An 18,004-nucleotide genomic window follows, 5' to 3' on the forward strand; every position below is an offset into this window, starting at 1 on the left:
CAGATATCTGTAAAATAAGGTCCCTAGAGGCATGATTGTTTGTAGTAGCCCTTAGTATGGAAAAGGTGGAATGAGGGTTCTGTTTAAACCTTTGATTTTTAAAACATGTAGAACCGCCATGCCTCACAAAGCTGATGATGCTTTTCTAGAACAGATTCACTGGGCCCCTCACTCTTGAGGAACAGAAGCTGGAGTGTCCATCTGTCAGAGTCCAGTACTCTCTGACCAGGTTCTTTTAGGTATTCCACACATGGAGACTGCAATGTTTAATATAAAAATTTACTTTGAAGATATTTGATATTACATGGGTTTTTTGATTTAGCAGAGTGATACAGCAGTATACTGAAATCTCATTACAAGTGTACACTTATACAGTTCAATCACAATACCAATATGATTGCCATTACCGGTCTCTGTAATATGCTCTCTGTCACGATGCTGGGTGTCTCCAGTCCCTGGGAAGGGATACATGAGTTGAAGCCAGCTCAAGCCCATTGCTCTCTTCAAAATTCCTTTGGTAGTTGTTCAGGTTTTATACTCTATGTTGGGCTGAGCCATGTATACACTTCCCCATGCTGGCCTGGTTACCTCAAGAATGACATTCACATTCTTTTGATAAGCTCAGGAAGAGTTTACACCAGTTGATCCACTCAACAGATACAGCTGCTTCTCTAAAACAAAGGTCACCCTCTGGTCCCCTTTGTATTGAGATAAAGTCAGTGCTCTGTGCAACAGCTGTGGTTAATGAGTAACATCTGACATTATTCCTGAGCTTCATGGGCACCTCGCCCATCCTTTCTGAGCCTTCTTCCATTGTAGGGTTTTATTGCTTAGTCACACCACCTCCCTTGGTGCCCTCTCCCTTTCTCAGTTTATGGATTCTGTTCTGAATGCCATAGAGGCTGTTAGGACTGTTCACAGAAATCCAGAACCAGTAGGAAGATGACCAGGTCAAAAGAAGTTTTGTGGGTTTAAAGTGGCCCTTTTTTAAAAAATAAGGGGGAAAGATCCTTGCTGCTCAGCATTGATCTCCAAGCTCTGGAATATCTACGTGATGATATTAATCACTGCTATTCTCTGAATCTGGTTGGGTTGCAGGCCAGATTTCCTCCCTTTTTTGTAATATTCAGGATGGAGTTGTTTCCAGAGAGCCACAGAAATACTGAAGTTTTTCAGTTGGATTTGCAATAATGGTTGTACCCCCTTAGGCACTCAGTCACTATGTGTCGCACCCTGTGCTGTAAGTAACAGTTACGTGACAGGTACCAGAAAGAGAATTGGGCTTCCAGATGAATTGGTGCAGACTGGCTTGTGTGTATACTACTCAAGGTTAGCACCATCTGGAGCAGATCATCAGCATCACTGCAAAATACTTAGGTTGGGTTTAGTCTGGGCCCTGTGTGGTGACCCTGAGACATAATTGCTATTTGTGTGCGTGTGGATGTGTGTGTTAATGTGAGACTCTCCTGAGGCCTGCCAGAGTGGTGGGATTGTAGCAGGATATTGAGGATTCCTGGGATGTGGTGAAAGAAATATGAGGTGTCTGGGGAAACATGGCTTGTTGGGGTGGTTATCAGCAGTGAGAGCAGTGCTCTTCTAGGTGTATGCAAGACCCCTGCCAGCTAATTCTGTAGTAAGAATTCATTGAACATCTCTGATGATACAGATGGAGAAATAAGTTCATAGTTTACTCTTCTGTTGTTGATGTTTTTGACTGTATAGGAGAAAAAAAGTGAGGAAGGCATGGTTTTATCACAGTATCTAAGTGAATGTATGAAAGAGGTGTGCTGAGTAAACGTGAAGGTTTTTACAACTGAGGTCATGAGGTTTGTTTGTATTTGGGTCTGAAGGTTGTATTTCTTCTCTGTTGGATAGTGCAGAGGCTGGATACTTTTTAGTGCAAAAAAGAGAAAAATAGTGAATGTTTGACCATGGAAAATAAGTAATCAAGCTTACTATATCCATGACATACATATTATAGATTGCCCCTCACAAAGTTGCTTTCCAGTTGTTTATCACAAGATTTGAGATCCTTTTGTGGAAAGCACTGTGTACTATCAGCATACAGTTTAGCTTTGCTGATCATCTTGGATTTCGCAGATGTATATGGCAGTCCTTAACTACATAGATTTTCTAGTTTGGTAGGTAAGCTGGATATTGGCTATTGCTCTGTGGCAGCTGTTTTCTGTTCTGTTCTGAAAACAGAGCTAATGGGTATCAGCAGAGGAAAGACTAGTTCTTGCTAGTTTCAGACCATTTTCAGACTTCTTGGAGAATAGTAGAGACCTATGCTATCAATGCCTTACAGACTATTTTGACAATTTTCCACACGGAAAATCAGGGCAGAGGGCATAAATGAGAGCACCAAGCTTTTGCTTTGCTTAGCTTCAGTCCTTGTTTTTTTCTGCAGGTGCTATTTTCTTGTGTATTTTCCTTATCAAAGCTCTCTCTATTGCAATTTCATTCTTTCTCTGCTATGTTCTATCAGGCAAGAGTATTAGCATTGTAACTCTATAGTATGATGGCAATGAAAGCCTGTATGAAAATGGAGCTTTTGAAAGAGGTCAGGAGACAGAATAAAGGATTGGATCCTTGCAGACCTATTGTGGAAAACTGAACCTTTCCTTCAGAAAGCAGGATGATTTACCTCTGTCCTGTTTATTCCTCATTACAGCAGCATGTGAGAGAGGAATACTGGGCAATGACCCACAAGGTGGTACTGTCAGGCAGTAGCTAATGAATAGTTTCTGATGTCAGTTAACCATTATATGGTTCACACTACAGTGTATAGCAGCATAGCATTGATAATATTCTCTCTCGGAAGAAAACAGTTTAATACTTCAGAGATAATTTCATGGGTTCTTCATTGTGGTGAGGGGAGCTGGCTTTACCCATGGCCAGCAGAATCTGTGGCCTTGCAGCTGTTGTTAATTATGTTAGCAATAGAGGTAATTAAGCTTGTGTAGTGCCAGGCACCATACACAGACATAATGGGACAACTGCTGCACATTCTGATCTGAAAAAGGACAGGCTGGGAGTGAGGAGCAAAAAAGAAAACTGATTTGCCTAAAATCATACGGCTGGTTTGTAACTGAGCTAGGACCAAAGCTTAGTCTCCCAAGTTTCTGACCAGTAGATACTTCTTCTTCCTTTTATATTGTGATGTTTTGATCCTTTGGCTTGTCATAAGTTCTTTTCTTGAAGCCAGAGAAGGTACAGCAGTAAAAGCTAACTTCCCATCCCTCCTTTTTTTGGTCCAGGTTAAGTCATGTTTTCTGACATTTCGAGGACAAACAGCACCAGAACTCCATGAACTGCAAAACCAGAGGAAGTGTGGCAGCCATCCCTACCTCCGGCTTTCCTTCTCTACTGTGACGTTTTTCTGGGGACCTTTGATATCATCCCCACTGAGTGTTCAGTGAAGGGCCTACCTCAGGAAGAGCACTAAGGAAGCAGTTTGCGGGCCAGAGGGAGCCATGGCCTTGAGCTCTTATGTCCTTCACTTCTTCTATAGGTTCAAAGTGTTGCTGCTTGTCACTTTGTGTTTGATGGTGCTATGGGCCACACTCAGTTACATCGTGGACTCTGGACAGGCAATTCCTAAAGCTAAGAGCGTGGTGGAAAATTTCAGAAAGGTAACCAGCCTGGAGGAGGAAGAGGACAGTCAGAAGACGACCAAATCAACTGTGAAAGTTCCCACAGTGCAGTCATCTCAGGGTCACTGCCCAGCTCTCTCTCCATACCTGCGTAAGTGATACTGTTTTCCTCTTTTTTTTAACAATTGCATCTGCTTAGTACTGCTGACTTGGTTTTCTCCTAGCTGTTTTTTGCTCTGGCATTTTTGCTGTGAACCAAATAACAACACTACTAATTGCAATAAGTACTTCTGGATGAGGGTAGTGACTTGTGGCACTGACTGCCTTAACTCCTGTAGGAAGATTTGTCTGATGGCATTGGGTAGACTTGGAAGATTGGGAGTGTAGGGTACAGTCGCTGTTAAAGAAAGGGGGCGGGGAAAGAGTACAGTGCATGGAGCTGAGGCTGTGAAGTGTGGCAATGTAGAGGGTGTCTGGGTAGGGCAGGGTGTAGCTCTTTGCTGTGGGAGAACTTCGGAATATAGCTTTTAATGTCAGGAAGCTTGACCACCTCTGCATTTTCAAGTTGAATGTGGTAGAAACCCATTAGTCATTCTGCACTGCTTGTATTTATCTCCATTGTCACCTTGTATGTGTTCTGGGCAAAACCCCCTATCCTACCACTTTGGGGATAAGATGAAATGGAAGGCATTCCTACTTGTAGGCTGAACTTGATACTCTTGGCTGTCAGGAGGAGAGGGTGCAAAGACAGTGGAAAGTCCATCAGAAAAGCTGCAACAACCTAACACCTGTGTATTAAACTTTGCTCTGGACTGCTGACTAGGTATTTAAAAGAATGCAGACAGTTCTCTTCACTACTTACAGCTGTTTAATCTGCAGAGCTGGAGTACAGTTTATCTCCTGAAACTGTGAACTTTACAATGACAGCATAAAGAAAAACGGTCCTTATCCCTATTTGCCAGTTTCACAGATTTCTTTATTCTTTTCTTTATAGTGTTCCCTTTTTCTTCCACACAAGAGACTTTCCTTTTCATTATCAGATGTGCTTTCACCTCTTTATCTCAACAATTGAAGGTCTTTACAGCTGCTTTGGGGGTAGTACTCCCACTTGGATCATTGTGTCATTGAATTTTTGGGGGGGATTTATGGTGAAGGTTCAAATAGGTGACTTTGTTTCCTAGTTTTAGCTGTTTTACTAGACCACTTGTACTGCCTTAGACACCCTGTGCTAGCAGCACCAGGCATCTGTTTTGCACTACCGTGTCATCGTCCTCATCTTCTTCATGAGCCCAAGTAGGTACTTGTTTGTGAAACTGGATTCTTCCCTCCTCCCTGATGTAGTCCAAAAGGTTGCTGTCTAGGTGCATCCTCCCTCCCACACCTTTAGATGTATTTGTTTAAGGTAAAGCCATGTACTCTCACAGTTGCTTGCATTGTTCTCTTTTGTTGGTTTGCTGAATTTGGAGGGGCTAGAATGACAGATCAGTGCAAAAGAAGTGATGAAAATTTCATTTGGCTAGAGAGAGCCCTGGTATAGTTTCTCTTATATATTTCTAGTCTTAAGCCTGAGATGCTTTTGTTCATGTTTTAAGCTGTGGTGGCTTCTCATGGTTCCAGCCCTACATCTCTTTCCACTTTGCTGTCCTCCTCTTTGTCCTGGCAGCCATCTCTGGCCAATCCTCCTGCAGTAGAGTGGAACTTCAATATCCCCTCCTTCCACTGCTTCTGTAATGCTGTTGTAGTGCTATTTTTCTCTTCGAAAGCCAGGGAAACGAACTGTAGGCTTGAACCTGGGTTTCTTATGCTGGTATCAGAGTACCTCGTGAGGGCACTGGACTAGCCACAACCAGAAACAAATCAGGAAGGCTTCCTGTGCTTCTCCTGCAGGAGGTGCCAGCAAACTCACCTTCAAAGCATCTCTCACACTGGAAGAAGTAGAAAAGGAGAACCCTCAGGTAGCCAAGGGCCGGTATCACCCTACAGAGTGCTCAGCATTGCAACATGTGGCCATCCTCATCCCGCACCGCAATCGAGAGAGGCACCTACTGTACCTCCTGGAGCACCTCCACCCATTCCTACAGAGGCAGCAGCTGGACTATGGCATCTACGTTATTCACCAGGTGAGGCAGCTACACAGAGACTTGTTTGGGTGGGGGGTGACATCATTGCTCTGCAGTCCAAGGAGAGGTAGGCTGCCACCTCTGCTGTCAAGCATCAGTCCTCTGAGCCTGCTTCGAACATTTCCAGTTGTTGAGGGTCTTCTAATTGTTGTGGGTCTTCCAACCATTGCTGGTAATGCTAGAGGATATGAGCTATTGTTAGGAAAACTTGGAAGTATTAACAAACCCTGTCTCTAATTGTTGTCCATTTCTCATTCTAACTTAATATTTCTGAGTTAGTGCTCAGATCTTTTGGCAACTCACTTTTCCTGCACCATATATTTACACAACTAGGCTGAAATATTTTGTGTCTTTAAATTCAGAGATGTTTGAACCAAAGGCCTCAGTTTATATCCAGCTCTTCTCTCCCATCTGCTTACTGGCTGTCATGCTTAGTAAGCCACACACATCATGTGGTTGTACTTGTTGTCTCGAGGTAAACATGCTACCTACTGCCTGTAGGTACTTTAGTTACATGACAAGAGCTGAGGGAAGGAACAGTCATAGCATTTGGTTCCTGAAAGATTTAATGACTTCCTTTTTCATATTCTCTTTAGCTCTGCTGATTTGGTGGCTAAAATTTGAGCATTCAGAGCATTCAGCCAGGTCCTTTTCCATCTCATATGGTGCATATGTTCTGGTCACATGAGCTGAGGCAGCATAGATTTCTCTCTTGTAATATGTTGTCTTTTCTTTGATCTTTAACTGTATCAGTTTTCTTCTACTGTCATTTACTTATGTGCTCTGCTTTGACACTAGGCAGATTTTTCAAACAGCGGGACACAAATGAGGTGATAAGTTAGTGAAGTTTCTCTTCCTTTCTGTTTAATTAGCCTGGAGTCATTTAATCAGGAAGAAGCAGCACATTCTAGGAAGAAGCTTACATTTTTGCTCTATGTCGTGGCAGAACAATGACAAAAGTCATGGCAGGATTTACTTTCAGTTGGAATATACTGTTCTTTCCTTGTTTATAGTCATCATGTGGACTGTAGAGTAGAAAAGTGCGGCTTTTTTCTGCATTAGTGTGTACTGTAATTGTACATATAATGGCTGAACCCAACTAGCAAGCAGTGGTTAACAATAAATCATTGGAAGAATGGGCATGCCTGGGTTTTTGTTTTGTTTTATTGAGATATGTGAGATGGAGGCAGGCTGTCATTATGTTAGCAAAAAGTAATAAGGAATTCTGAAAGTTTTGTCTGATCTGACAGCAATGTGAAGTCTGGAGTTGTTCTATTGAACTTTTTACTTGGAAGATAGGAAACTTTTACTTAGCCTTTCATGGTGGATAGGCACACCCATACACTGGAAGGTGAGTCTAACTAAAACTCTTATCCATTTTCAGTCTCCATGTTTTAAGTATCTTTGAGGAAAGAAATAGATAAAACCAGGATTTAACTATTAAAATATACTACACTATATATGTACTATACTATACATACTATAAAATATATTAAAATATAAAAGCCTCCTTTGAAGGAAGATTAAGAAATGGGCCTTTCATATTTTCTCTGTGAACCACGAAAAGGGCATAACTCCAGATTTCTTCTTTATGGTTTACTCTTAACATTTTGAAAGCCATGTTTCTCTGCACAAACACATGCCCACGTGAGTGAAGTACTGAAAGATGTGAGTTTGTAATTCTTAAAGGGTGAATAATTTCTTTCCCAACAAAGTTTGTCTTGTAGTCACTTTTCTTGCATAGAAGAAAAGGAGGAGGATTCTCCTCCTCTCTATAAAAGATGAGATAGAGTTTACTTTTTGTTCACCATATGGTCCAACATTGAAATGACCTTTGATAGAAGGCAGTAGTAATTGTCATTCAGCTATCTTTGTACAGCAAGGGGGTGGTTGTCACTGACTAAACTGGCAAAGGAGACGGAAAATCCAACAGATAGTAGATGTTGCTGCCGAATTATGCTGGATTTGCTATACAATATACGTTCTCTGTATGTTCTTTACCAGTCATCTGAAAAGTTCTGTTGTTCACTCAGTCTATGTTTTCATCATCAGGAGAAGGTATTCTGTCAGATTTTTTTGTGTGTCCTGTATATGAAAATACTCAGAACCTTGACATCACAGATTTTGAGTGAATCGTATCTAAGTTTTTCTTGGAAATGCACTCTTTCCCTGACTCGAAATGGAAGCAATTGATTCTCCCTCTCAATTTTTCAGAATGGGCCATGGGCTTCATTTCCCTAGCTGCAGGTATGATGAGCCATAAATCCTATATATCTTTGTGCAGGAGCAGATGGCTATTGGTAGTGGTGAGCAAATTGTTTCTTTGAAGGAAAGTTACTTATTAAAACAATAAAACATGTTTTGCCTATGCCTGCTTTTCCCTAGAGCTAACCACTCTCTCAGTCTGGGGAGGCCAGCTGCTTTTTATTCTTCCATGGAGCCTCTTTCTGTCATTTGCTAGAAGCTCTCTGGACTCTTTCTATTGAAAATTGTTTTTTAATTCTTTTAAGTTCACCAGGCTGCTAGCTTTGACAAAAATGACCATCTTGTCAGCCTACAGACAGGATTCTGGAAGCATAAAGCTCATCCCTTTGATTCCCAAGTGTGAACTGGAGGCAACTTCTCAGCTTGCCCTCAGGAGCAGAAAGTGTTCTGCTGGCTGGTGTGTGTGTACAGTCCAGTAAAAAATAAATAGCCAGATAAGTACTCATGTTGCTTCAGAATGAACTGTGTCATTGTAAGCTTACAAAACTGCCAGATACAGGATATATATATCTATATATACCTATATAGATATATTAAAAAAACTGGTGGAAAATGATATTTGTAAAAAATGAAGACACACTAACGTATAGTAAAAGCAAACAACTAAAATCAGTAAAAGTAAAGTGAAGCTCTGTGCTAGGAGTCCCTGTGCAGCATAGTAACTAGGGTGTAGGTAGGAGTTAAATAAAACATGAAGAGGCTTACATTTTATTTCCAGCTCTGCCACCTACTGTGTGGCCTAAGGAAATACACTTGAACCCTTTTGTGCTTGTCCACTCCGTTTTGCAGATAGCAATGCTTAATCACCTGTGTCAAGTGCTCAGAAATCTATAAACCAATCACTGGGAGTACCGTTATTTTTTTAAGCTTCCATAAGCTGTACAATCGCAGTTGCATGGAGTGCTGGTTTCTCAGCTGTTTACTGATACCTCTTTTGTTATGTAGCCTGATAGAAATTCCTGGACTGGAGCAATGATAGTAGTGGAATTGTGTCATGCAGCATGCATACTTCTGGTAGCCAGATAGCCTTAGCCTTTTCTGACCCTGACTGTGTTTATTCATGGCAAGTAGACTGAAAGAAACACTTCAAATTATTGGCTGCTCTGATGCTATATCTAATGTCATGGAGTAGCTCTTTGTATAGTTACTGCTGTAAAGGCTGTGAAGCACAAGTGCAATTGTGAACTTATGTGATTAGAACAAAAGCCTGGGAGCAGTTCTGGTTAAAAAGGTTTGACTTTTTTTTTTTTTTTTTTAGAGATTTTTCCCTTCTTTTCCGCAGGCTGGCAGCACGAAGTTTAATCGAGCTAAGCTGTTGAATGTAGGATACCTAGAGGCCATGAAAGAAGAGAACTGGGACTGTTTCATTTTCCATGATGTGGATCTGGTGCCAGAGAATGACTTTAATATTTACATGTGTGACACACAACCAAAGCACCTTGTAGTTGGCAGAAACAATACTGGATACAGGTAGGAAATCAAGACTCTGGAGAGAATACCAACTGGAAAATGCCATGTTACTGATAATGTTCCTCTTCTAATGGAGCTGTTTAATTATTAGTACACTTCTATCTGACACCAGATTTCTGGTGATAACATTCTGCCTCCCTGGAGCTCTTTCTGAACAAAGGTCCTTACAGACTCCTTTGAAGTTAGCCCCTTGGTCATCTATGCGAGTAGTTAACATCGCTATTCCTGTTTTGGGGGTGATGTTAAGGAGGTTCTGAGTGGAAAGCAACACGCCAGAGGTTGAAATACAGAAATATACTTGCAGTCTTCTGTCCTGTGATTTAACAGTATGAACTGTATTAGGATTGTGCTAATAAAACTTGCCACTTAGCTTTTGCTGTTGAAGAGGTAATTTCTGGTATTGAGAGCTCAAGTGTGAGAATTTGCCAAGGGATAGGATAGCCCTTTAGCTGTTTGACTGTGCAGTGCCTAACACAGGAATGCTTTACATGAGTCCCCTAAGTGCTGCTCCTGTGATACAAATAATTTAAAGTGAAAAAGTCAGGTCTAGTCCACCTTGGAGGAAAGATACTCCTGAGATTGGTGATTTTAATGACTAGAGTGGTTTGATCAAACCTGTTTCTTTCAAGATTCACTTCTTATGTCACTCTAAATATTAATTAGAAATGGACTTCTCAAAAGCTGATCTCAAAGTGCTTTCAAGTAAAACTCTGCTTCATTTCTGGGTTTTCTTTATCGAATATATGAGAAAGAGATTGGGTGTGCAAATTCTTATATAGAATAATATTTACTTTACCAGTTATTTAGTAAAAACTGGAACAACCAGAAATGAACTAGGCTTGTGACAGATTTTTGGAGTAGCATGCATTGCAAAGAGAATGCTAAGGACTGCAGGATGGTCAACACACCAAAGCAACAGAAACACCGCTTTGGTTATTTGACAGACATGTAGAATCCAGATTAGTAATATTGAACAAAGCTTGAGGTGTTTTACTTAACTTCCTATGCCTTAGTTACTGCATGGGTTTTGATTAGCTAAGCGTGCAGATGCATTTTTGCTTTTGCTAAAGGGGCATCTTTCAGTTAATTTTCTTGGGTTTCTCCTGTTTGTGGAAGGGAGCTGATAGCTTTAGGTCAGCTTTAGCCTTTGGTTTAAAAAGTCTTACGCTGACAAAATGTTTTTGTTGTGAATACCCTGCACTAGGATACTGGTGGTGTGACTTCAGTTCATGCTTTCTCATTTGTGTTGCCGTCTCTGTTCCCACATCTGTGAGGAAGGGATAACAATTGTCTATTTCCAGGGAAATTCATTGGTATGTCTGAAGGAATTCAGATCCTGAGTCCGTTAAGTACCTAAACTTAGCTGACACCACACATTAAAATCCCAGTTGGGTGACCTCAGCCTTTTGCTTAGGCTGAGGTAGGCATATTGAGACGTGTGTCTCAGATGAAGCTGAGAAAACGGAAACCATAAGTGTTCTGCATTAATACAAAACGTCCTGGGCAGCAATGTGGGTCTTTTGAGGGGGAGCTTTTTTGTTCGTTTTCTTAAAGGGGGATATCTTCTATGGTGATATGGTAATTTTAGCAGCTACGCTTCTATGGAGAGCAAGTACACAATAGTAGTGTTGAATTGTATAACCACAGCTTGGTTTTAGATTCTGTGAAATAGAAAAAGGTTTACTTATTGAAACCTTGATGGTAAGGGTGAGAAAATTCTTTCTAGCTTAGAGACTAGTACAACATCCTTTTCTGATGACTGTTTTTACTGTATGGTTTCTTCAGTCCAATTTTAAAAATCCCAAAGGAGCTGATGTTCTCTTATCCTCATGGAAGAGGTTGTTGAACAGTGATTCGGAGGTGCAGAATACCACACTGATACCTGCCAGAAGGGCAACACAGCAGGGCACAAGCAATACAGGAGATTTCTGAAGTGCACTGATGACAACTTCCTGACAGAGGTCATCAGAGCTGATGAAAGGAGGTGCTCTGCTGGACCTCATAAACATGAAAGGACTGGTTGGGGATGTGAAGGCTGGAAACGAGGAGGGAAGGAGGAAACAAAGCAAATATCAGGATCACAGCCTTGGACATGAGGAAAGCAGGCTTTGGCCTGTTCAGGGATCTGTTTGGAAGAATCCCGTGGGAGATGGTCCTGGGGAGAAGAGAGGTCCAGAAGAGCTGGTTGATTTTCAAGAATTGCCTCCTCCAAGCTCAAGAATAGTCCATCCCCATATGCAGGAAGTCAAGTAAGGATGGCAGGAAGCCTGTATGGTTGAACAAGGATGCTTCTGACAAAACTCAGACATAAAAAGAAAGCATGCAAGATGTGGGCAGAGTCAGGTGACTCGAGAGGACATAGAGACATTGTCTGAGTGGGGGGGTTGCAGGGGTTGGATTAGGAAAGCCAAAGCCCATCTGGATTTGAATCTGGCAAGTGGTGACGTGACAGGAAACTAGAAGGGCTTGTACAGGTACATCAGCTGCAAAAGGAAGATGAGGGAAAATATAGTCCCACTGTTGAACAAGGCAGGGGACCTGGTGCCAAAGGATATGAAAAAGGGTGCAATACTCAATGCCTTCTTTGCCTTAGTCTTTACTGGTAAGATTTGCCTTCAGGAGTCACAGGCCCCTGAACCAGTGGGAAAGCCTGGAACAATGAAGACTTACCTTTGGTAAAGGAGGATCAAGTCAGGAAATTTAAAAAAAAAAAACAACTGGACGTACACAAACCCATGGGACCTGATGATCCATGAGTGCTGAGGGAGCTGGCTGCTGTCATTGTGGGGCCACTCTCAACTATCTTTGAAAGGTCATGCTAATTGGGGGAGGTTCCTGTGAAGGGCCACATAGGAGATTAAGGAGCTGGAGCATCTGATGTATGAGGAGAGTTTTAGAGAGCTCAAGAAAAGAAGGCTCAGGGTGCATCTTATCAGGTTGCTATGCACACTGATGGGAGGGAGTAAAGAAGGTGGAGATGGAGAGAGAATCTTCTCAGTGGTATGCAGTGAAAACCAAGAGGTAATGGGTACAAACTGAAATACAGGAAGTTCCATTTAAACATGAGGAAAAACTTTTTTACTGCAAGGGTGGTCAAACATTGGAAAAGGTTGCCCAGAGAGGTTGTGGAGTCTCCATCCTTGGACATATTGAAAACCCAACTGGACATGGCCCTGAACAACCTGTTGTAGTGACCTTGCCCTGAGTGGGGAGGGTGGACCAGATGATCTCCAGAGGTTGATTTTCCTGTGATTCTATGCCAGGAGCAAAAATCAGCCAGCCTCAAGGAAAAAATAGGGGGTGTGGGTGTGTGGTGAGTGTGAGTGTGACTGTGATATTTTTTTTTCCCCCCAATTGATCCATGAAATAAATAATAAGCATTTGCACTTTCACTTATCTGACATGTAAGTTAGTGTAATGTATACTTTCTAGCTCTGCCAGTCTGTTCATCTATTTAGATTCACATACATCCACAAATAAAAATATAATCTACAGCCATTTGCACATCATGTTTGAATTTGGTAGTGACAATGTAGTACAGGCTGTGTTGTAATGGTTACCTTTAGGGCCAAGCAAGTGGAGGGTGTCATAAAAAGCAATTAGCAGGGCAGTATAAGAAGTGAGTAAACATGGTATGTCATTATTATTATATTTTTTTTTTAAGTAGATGCAATTTCCAGGACAAGGAAGGTAGAGGTTAGAAACTGATCTCCTTTTACGCTACACTTTACCTTGGAATTTGTCTTATAATATTGCTAGCTCTGCTGAGGACCAGTTGCACATTTCCCCTTAGTTTTTCATCTTAAGTTTTTGAAATTTAGCTGTACGATCATTATTACAAAGGAGCAAGTTCTTGTTGTTTCTTTTATATTATTGCATAGATTTGTTGCTTTCTTACTCATTTAGAGTCTTTGAGGTAAAGAGCCTTTTTGACTGGCAAGGGGAGTCATGTGTAAAAGAAAGAACTATTCAAGTAAGAATGCACCAGTCTCTCTGTGTCAGTTGCTTCTGGCCTGAAGCAACACTATATTTTTGGCAAAAGAGGGAGAGAAGAGATTTTGCTCTTGGATTTGTGCACCCTGAACTTTGCAAAAGTCAGGTCTGGATCCAAAGCTTCAGGGTAATATTTTCACCATTAGTAGAGCAAGACTTCTAATTATTCATTCTCTCTTCTTATGCACTTCTAGGTTACGTTACCAGGGATATTTTGGAGGCGTAACTGCTCTAACGAGAGAACAGTTTTCCAAGGTGAATGGATTCTCTAACAGCTACTGGGGTTGGGGTGGAGAAGATGATGACCTTCGAATCAGGTAAAAAGAAGGCTGGAGGGAAATGGGTGTGGGAGGGTGAGAAGTGGGGTTTAAAAAAACCAGTCAAACAAAAAAAGCAACAAACTTGTGCGACTTCACACCTAGCCTCCAAAGGTGATGGAACACTACAGGAGTCTTCAACTCAAAAGCTGTATTGCTATGGGGATTTGGAGTGTGAGATGCAATTCTATGAACAGTTTCCTCTTTGAAAAGATTAGGCAGGCCTGAAGCCTGGTCCTCCTGTTGAGATTGTGTTTGGGGGGGGGATGGGGTGTTTTCTTTGTTATTGCTAGTTTTTTGGGGGGTGGGGGAAGGGGAGGGAGGGAGCAGCCTCAGAGCATTTGTATTTTTGGTTTGGGAGTAGATTATAACCAAAACAATAGTATTGAAGTGTGGAGTAGGTTTTTTCAAGAAACACAAATGAATTGAGCTCCAGTAATTGCAAGAGAGTGGCAGCTTTGGGTTTGGGGGAGGGGAGAGGGGTTTGCATTCACTGACTGTCATGATTTCCTCTGAGCATGGCCTAGTTTTTCTGTAGGTGTAGTCAGTAACTTGCATTTTGTATAGATTGCATATATCTGCCTTATGCCCATTGCCGCTGAGGTTAAAACTAGTTTTACAGACCTGTCTTGAAGCAGGAGAAGCTTGTTAGTTTAGCAGGTCAAAGAAACCAATAGAAGATGTATGTTGATAATCAGTCAGCATACATGTTGATGATCAATAAAAGCTCAGTGTTGAACTTCTGCTCTGTGCTTTGGAGGAAACCCCTATAATCCCACATTGCTGTTAGTGCAGCAAGAACAGAGCCTGCAAGCTCTGCTTGGCAGAGCCTGTCAATTTTTAACCTGGTGGATAAACTAGTGCTTATCCTGTTCAGTTGCTTAAATATGCAAACAAACGTTTCAGGGACATTAAATGCATACCCCTGGTGTTGTTAAATAATTACATTGGTGAAATGAAGCATGTTAAAGTTAGGAATTTCCAAATGAAAGTTTTCCCCATGTCAGTCTAGCATGACTGATGTGGTCAGGCTTTGTCTCAAGAAATGTAAAAGGTCTAGTGGTAACACAGATTTCGGTCCCATCGCCTTTTTTTTTTTTTTTTTTTTTTTTTTTTTTTTTTTTTTTAAAAAAAAAAAAACCCTAGCTACAGACACCAACTTCTCTGTGAGAACATCTTGAGAGATGCCTTTTTAGTGGCAGGGGATGGCTTGGTCAAATCTTATTCCTCAGCTTCCTGAAAAGTGTCACAGTTCATGAGCAAAGGTGATGGTGGTGTTCTTTCAAACGTTCATGAGATGCAGAACCAGCTGTGCAGCAGATCAGCAGGATTTACTGATGGTGTCTAGGGTGTTTGTAAGTGGTTGGAATCAAGTGATACTGGCTTGGGCATGGCACCTGGTAACTTCACAGCCACTGTGGTCTTGGTGTGGAAAGGGGTGCACAGCCATGTGGTTGCCACCAAACTGTATGGCCCAGAGAGTGCACACTGCACTGGACTTGGCTTATGTCTCTCCTCTTGGGTAGATTTTGGACTGGGCTGTTTATGCAGTTTGTGGTCAGTGGGTAATGGGAAACTTGCTTTCTCAGTAGGTTGTTGTAGGGAGAGATCCTCTGTGAAGGCAGCAGATGGCAGCATCCCCTTCATTATCTTCAAGAACTCAGGGCAGGAGTACTTCTGCATCCTACTGTGTTGCCTCAGTGCTAAATGGGATACTCTCTTTTGGGTCCCTTCCTAAAATGAGCAGCACAAAGAGAATTTCAGATTGTTTGTTGCCTCCATTTGATAAATTATTGCTATATACAGTCATTGAAAATCTGTGGGGGCTCAGTTTCTCAAATTTTTGGTTTCCTATTGCTCTTTTAGGTGCTTTTTAACTAGCAGAGGCTCAGCGTATTCCTTAATTCCATTGTCATGAAATTAATCCTTTCAGCTGGCAGCAAAATTACTGTATTCCATAAGATATGTTTAAGGCCAAAAGTTCCAAGGAAGTGCCTGATATTAGGCACTTAAACCAAACAGGAAACTTAGTGTTTCTGGCAGTGTAATCAGAGATTTTTATTCATGTGAACAAAGGTTAAAAATTGCACAGCTGCCTGCAAACCATTAGAAAAGAAATGGACTCGGTTCTTTTTCGGTGGGAAGCTACCAAATGTAGGGGCATTACTGCAGGAGTTGAGACAAAGTTGTTGCAGAATGTGTGGAAATCTTGATGCAGACCTCCTAGGATAATACACGGCAACAAGAACTACACCAGACAATACTAATTTAAATGTATTCTGTTGTGCTCACTGTTGGCACAAAAACATGGGCTCTACATGATCTACATGATCCCTACTGTAATAATTACCTGCTTCTGTGCAAAAGAAAACAGTATCTGTCACTCTGCTGGACCTGCTCTCAAAAAACACAAGTCTTTGAGCTCCATTCCTGTGGCAAAACGGGGCATGGAGGAGGTGAAGATAAGTTTCTTAGGGTTCTTGGTGTGCTTGCCTCCACAGCTTCTACAAGACTCAAAGTCTCCAAATGTCGTCTTTGCCTTAACACACAGTCTTGCTCAGTGCACTATTGCTTCTTTCAGGGTTGAGATGCAGAAGATGCGAGTGATGAGGCCGTCCCCTGACGTAGCCCGGTACACAATGATCTTTCACACTCGAGACCAGGGCAATGAAGAGAATGGAGAGAGGTGAGTCAGGGACAGTGTTCCACCTTGCATCGTCTTGGTAGGTGGCTAAGAGCCAGGGAACTGGTGGCCCGGTTTTTCACTGTAGGCCAAATAGGCATTCTGTGGTACCAGAGTCTCTGGGGGACACCAGTGTAACACCACTGTTCACAACTGGCAGCTGTGGTTTTATGCATGACTTCTGCCTGTAATTGCCTGGGTAATGTTCCTTAAAAGCTTCCAAAGTTATAGTCACATAGATATGATTTGAGCATCTGATTTCAGGCAGTAAATGGTTTTTAAAAAACCCCAAGCCCCACAAAACCCAAGGACTGTTTTCCCATGTCTGACTGAGCATGCATGATCATGACAGAAAAAGCAGACCTTGATGTTCCGAGTAGACCCAGAATGGCTGTTGCTTCACCTGCAAGTTTACTAGTAATGGGGAAGAGCTCAACACTCCTCTCCTATGCATTTTAATTTTGTGCTGTTATGAAGATTATTTCTTCTCTGCTCTGTCCTCAGGATGAAGCTTTTACGCCAGGTGTCTAGAATGTGGAAAACAGATGGGCTGAATTCTTGTTCATATAAATTGCTCTCAGTAGAACATAACCCTTTATACATCAACATCACAGTGGATTTCAGCATGCAGCCTAAGATCTCATAAGGGTGTGCACCACACAGTTTCTAGGAGATGGGGACAGGCCTTCTGTTCGTGGTAGCTGTTACAGCAGCTGAATCCCAGCATTCTGCTTGAACAAGTACTTCAGTAGCACAGAGGAAAGAGTTTTTCTTCACAGCATCTAATTGATTGGTTCAGAATTTCCTTTTGTGAGGACTGGAGATGTGGACTGACCTTAGGGACAGTTCCTGGTGTTCTTCTATGCACTTTCTGCTGGGACATATATAAAAGTTTCCTTGTTTGGGCTGGTCCAGTGGAAGGACTTGAACTATGCCTCCTGAAAAATTTCTGCTCTCACAACTAAATTTACTGTTTGTTGTACTGGAAAGGCAGCCTAGCACTGCCAACATTGCCATGACTTCAAAAGGAGCAGGCCAGCGTTTTTTCATTCAAAGCACAAGAATACCTCAGCATCTACAAACTTGCTGAGAAAAGCTATTTTTTTCCAGCCTAAGGAAAAGCTGCTTATGTGTGAGGGAAGGCAATAATGGTAACAGTTGAGGGGATGTTAAAAACCTCTCAATAAAATAAAACTAATTTCATTCAAAAGGCATCTCTTGTCCTTCATAAGCTCAATTCACCATGCAGCAGGGGAGTGCTCAAGTGTCCTGCAGCAAAATGAAAGGCTCACTTAAGTCTGCAGTAGTCTACAGGCTGTGTTATTCTGGAGAGATCTACAAGGAAGTGCACTGGCTAGCTATGGGAGATGGAGAGAAACTGCTTTTTTTTTTTTTTTTTTTGTTATGCTTTGTGCCTCACTGTTGGCACAGTGCATGTTCATATAAATGCCCAGACCATTATTATTTGTATTTCTTGTTTTAGAAGATTGGTGGAGATCTGTGGAAAACTAACAGTTCCAGTATGCAGCAGGATTTCTGCTAAAATTTTGATGAGAGCAG

General features: G+C 41.8%; 1 protein-coding gene across 10 annotated transcripts in view; it reads left to right on the forward strand.

The window, feature by feature from the left end:
- The window catches only part of B4GALT4 (beta-1,4-galactosyltransferase 4), a 32,644-nt gene extending 15,170 nt beyond the window's left edge, over positions 1-17,474 (forward strand). For 5 of the 10 annotated variants that reach the window (XM_026054724.1, XM_026054726.1, XM_026054725.1 and 2 more), the window contains exons 2-7: positions 3,261-3,747; positions 5,484-5,716; positions 9,240-9,451; positions 13,639-13,761; positions 16,343-16,447; positions 16,949-17,474. In XM_026054724.1, the coding sequence (XP_025910509.1) occupies positions 3,477-3,747; positions 5,484-5,716; positions 9,240-9,451; positions 13,639-13,761; positions 16,343-16,447; positions 16,949-17,090 (1,086 nt within the window). In that variant the 5' untranslated portion in view covers positions 3,261-3,476 and the 3' untranslated portion in view covers positions 17,091-17,474. The remainder of the gene's footprint in view (positions 1-3,260; positions 3,748-5,483; positions 5,717-9,239; positions 9,452-13,638; positions 13,762-16,342; positions 16,448-16,948) is intronic. The other 5 variants (XM_026054727.1, XM_026054731.1, XM_026054728.1 and 2 more) reach the window with 2 other exon arrangements.
- The last annotated feature ends 530 nt before the right edge of the window (positions 17,475-18,004 follow it).

Source organism: Apteryx rowi, unplaced genomic scaffold (genome assembly GCF_003343035.1).
Source record: "Apteryx rowi isolate R43461 unplaced genomic scaffold, aptRow1 scaffold_961, whole genome shotgun sequence".
Classification (NCBI taxonomy): domain Eukaryota; kingdom Metazoa; phylum Chordata; class Aves; order Apterygiformes; family Apterygidae; genus Apteryx; species Apteryx rowi.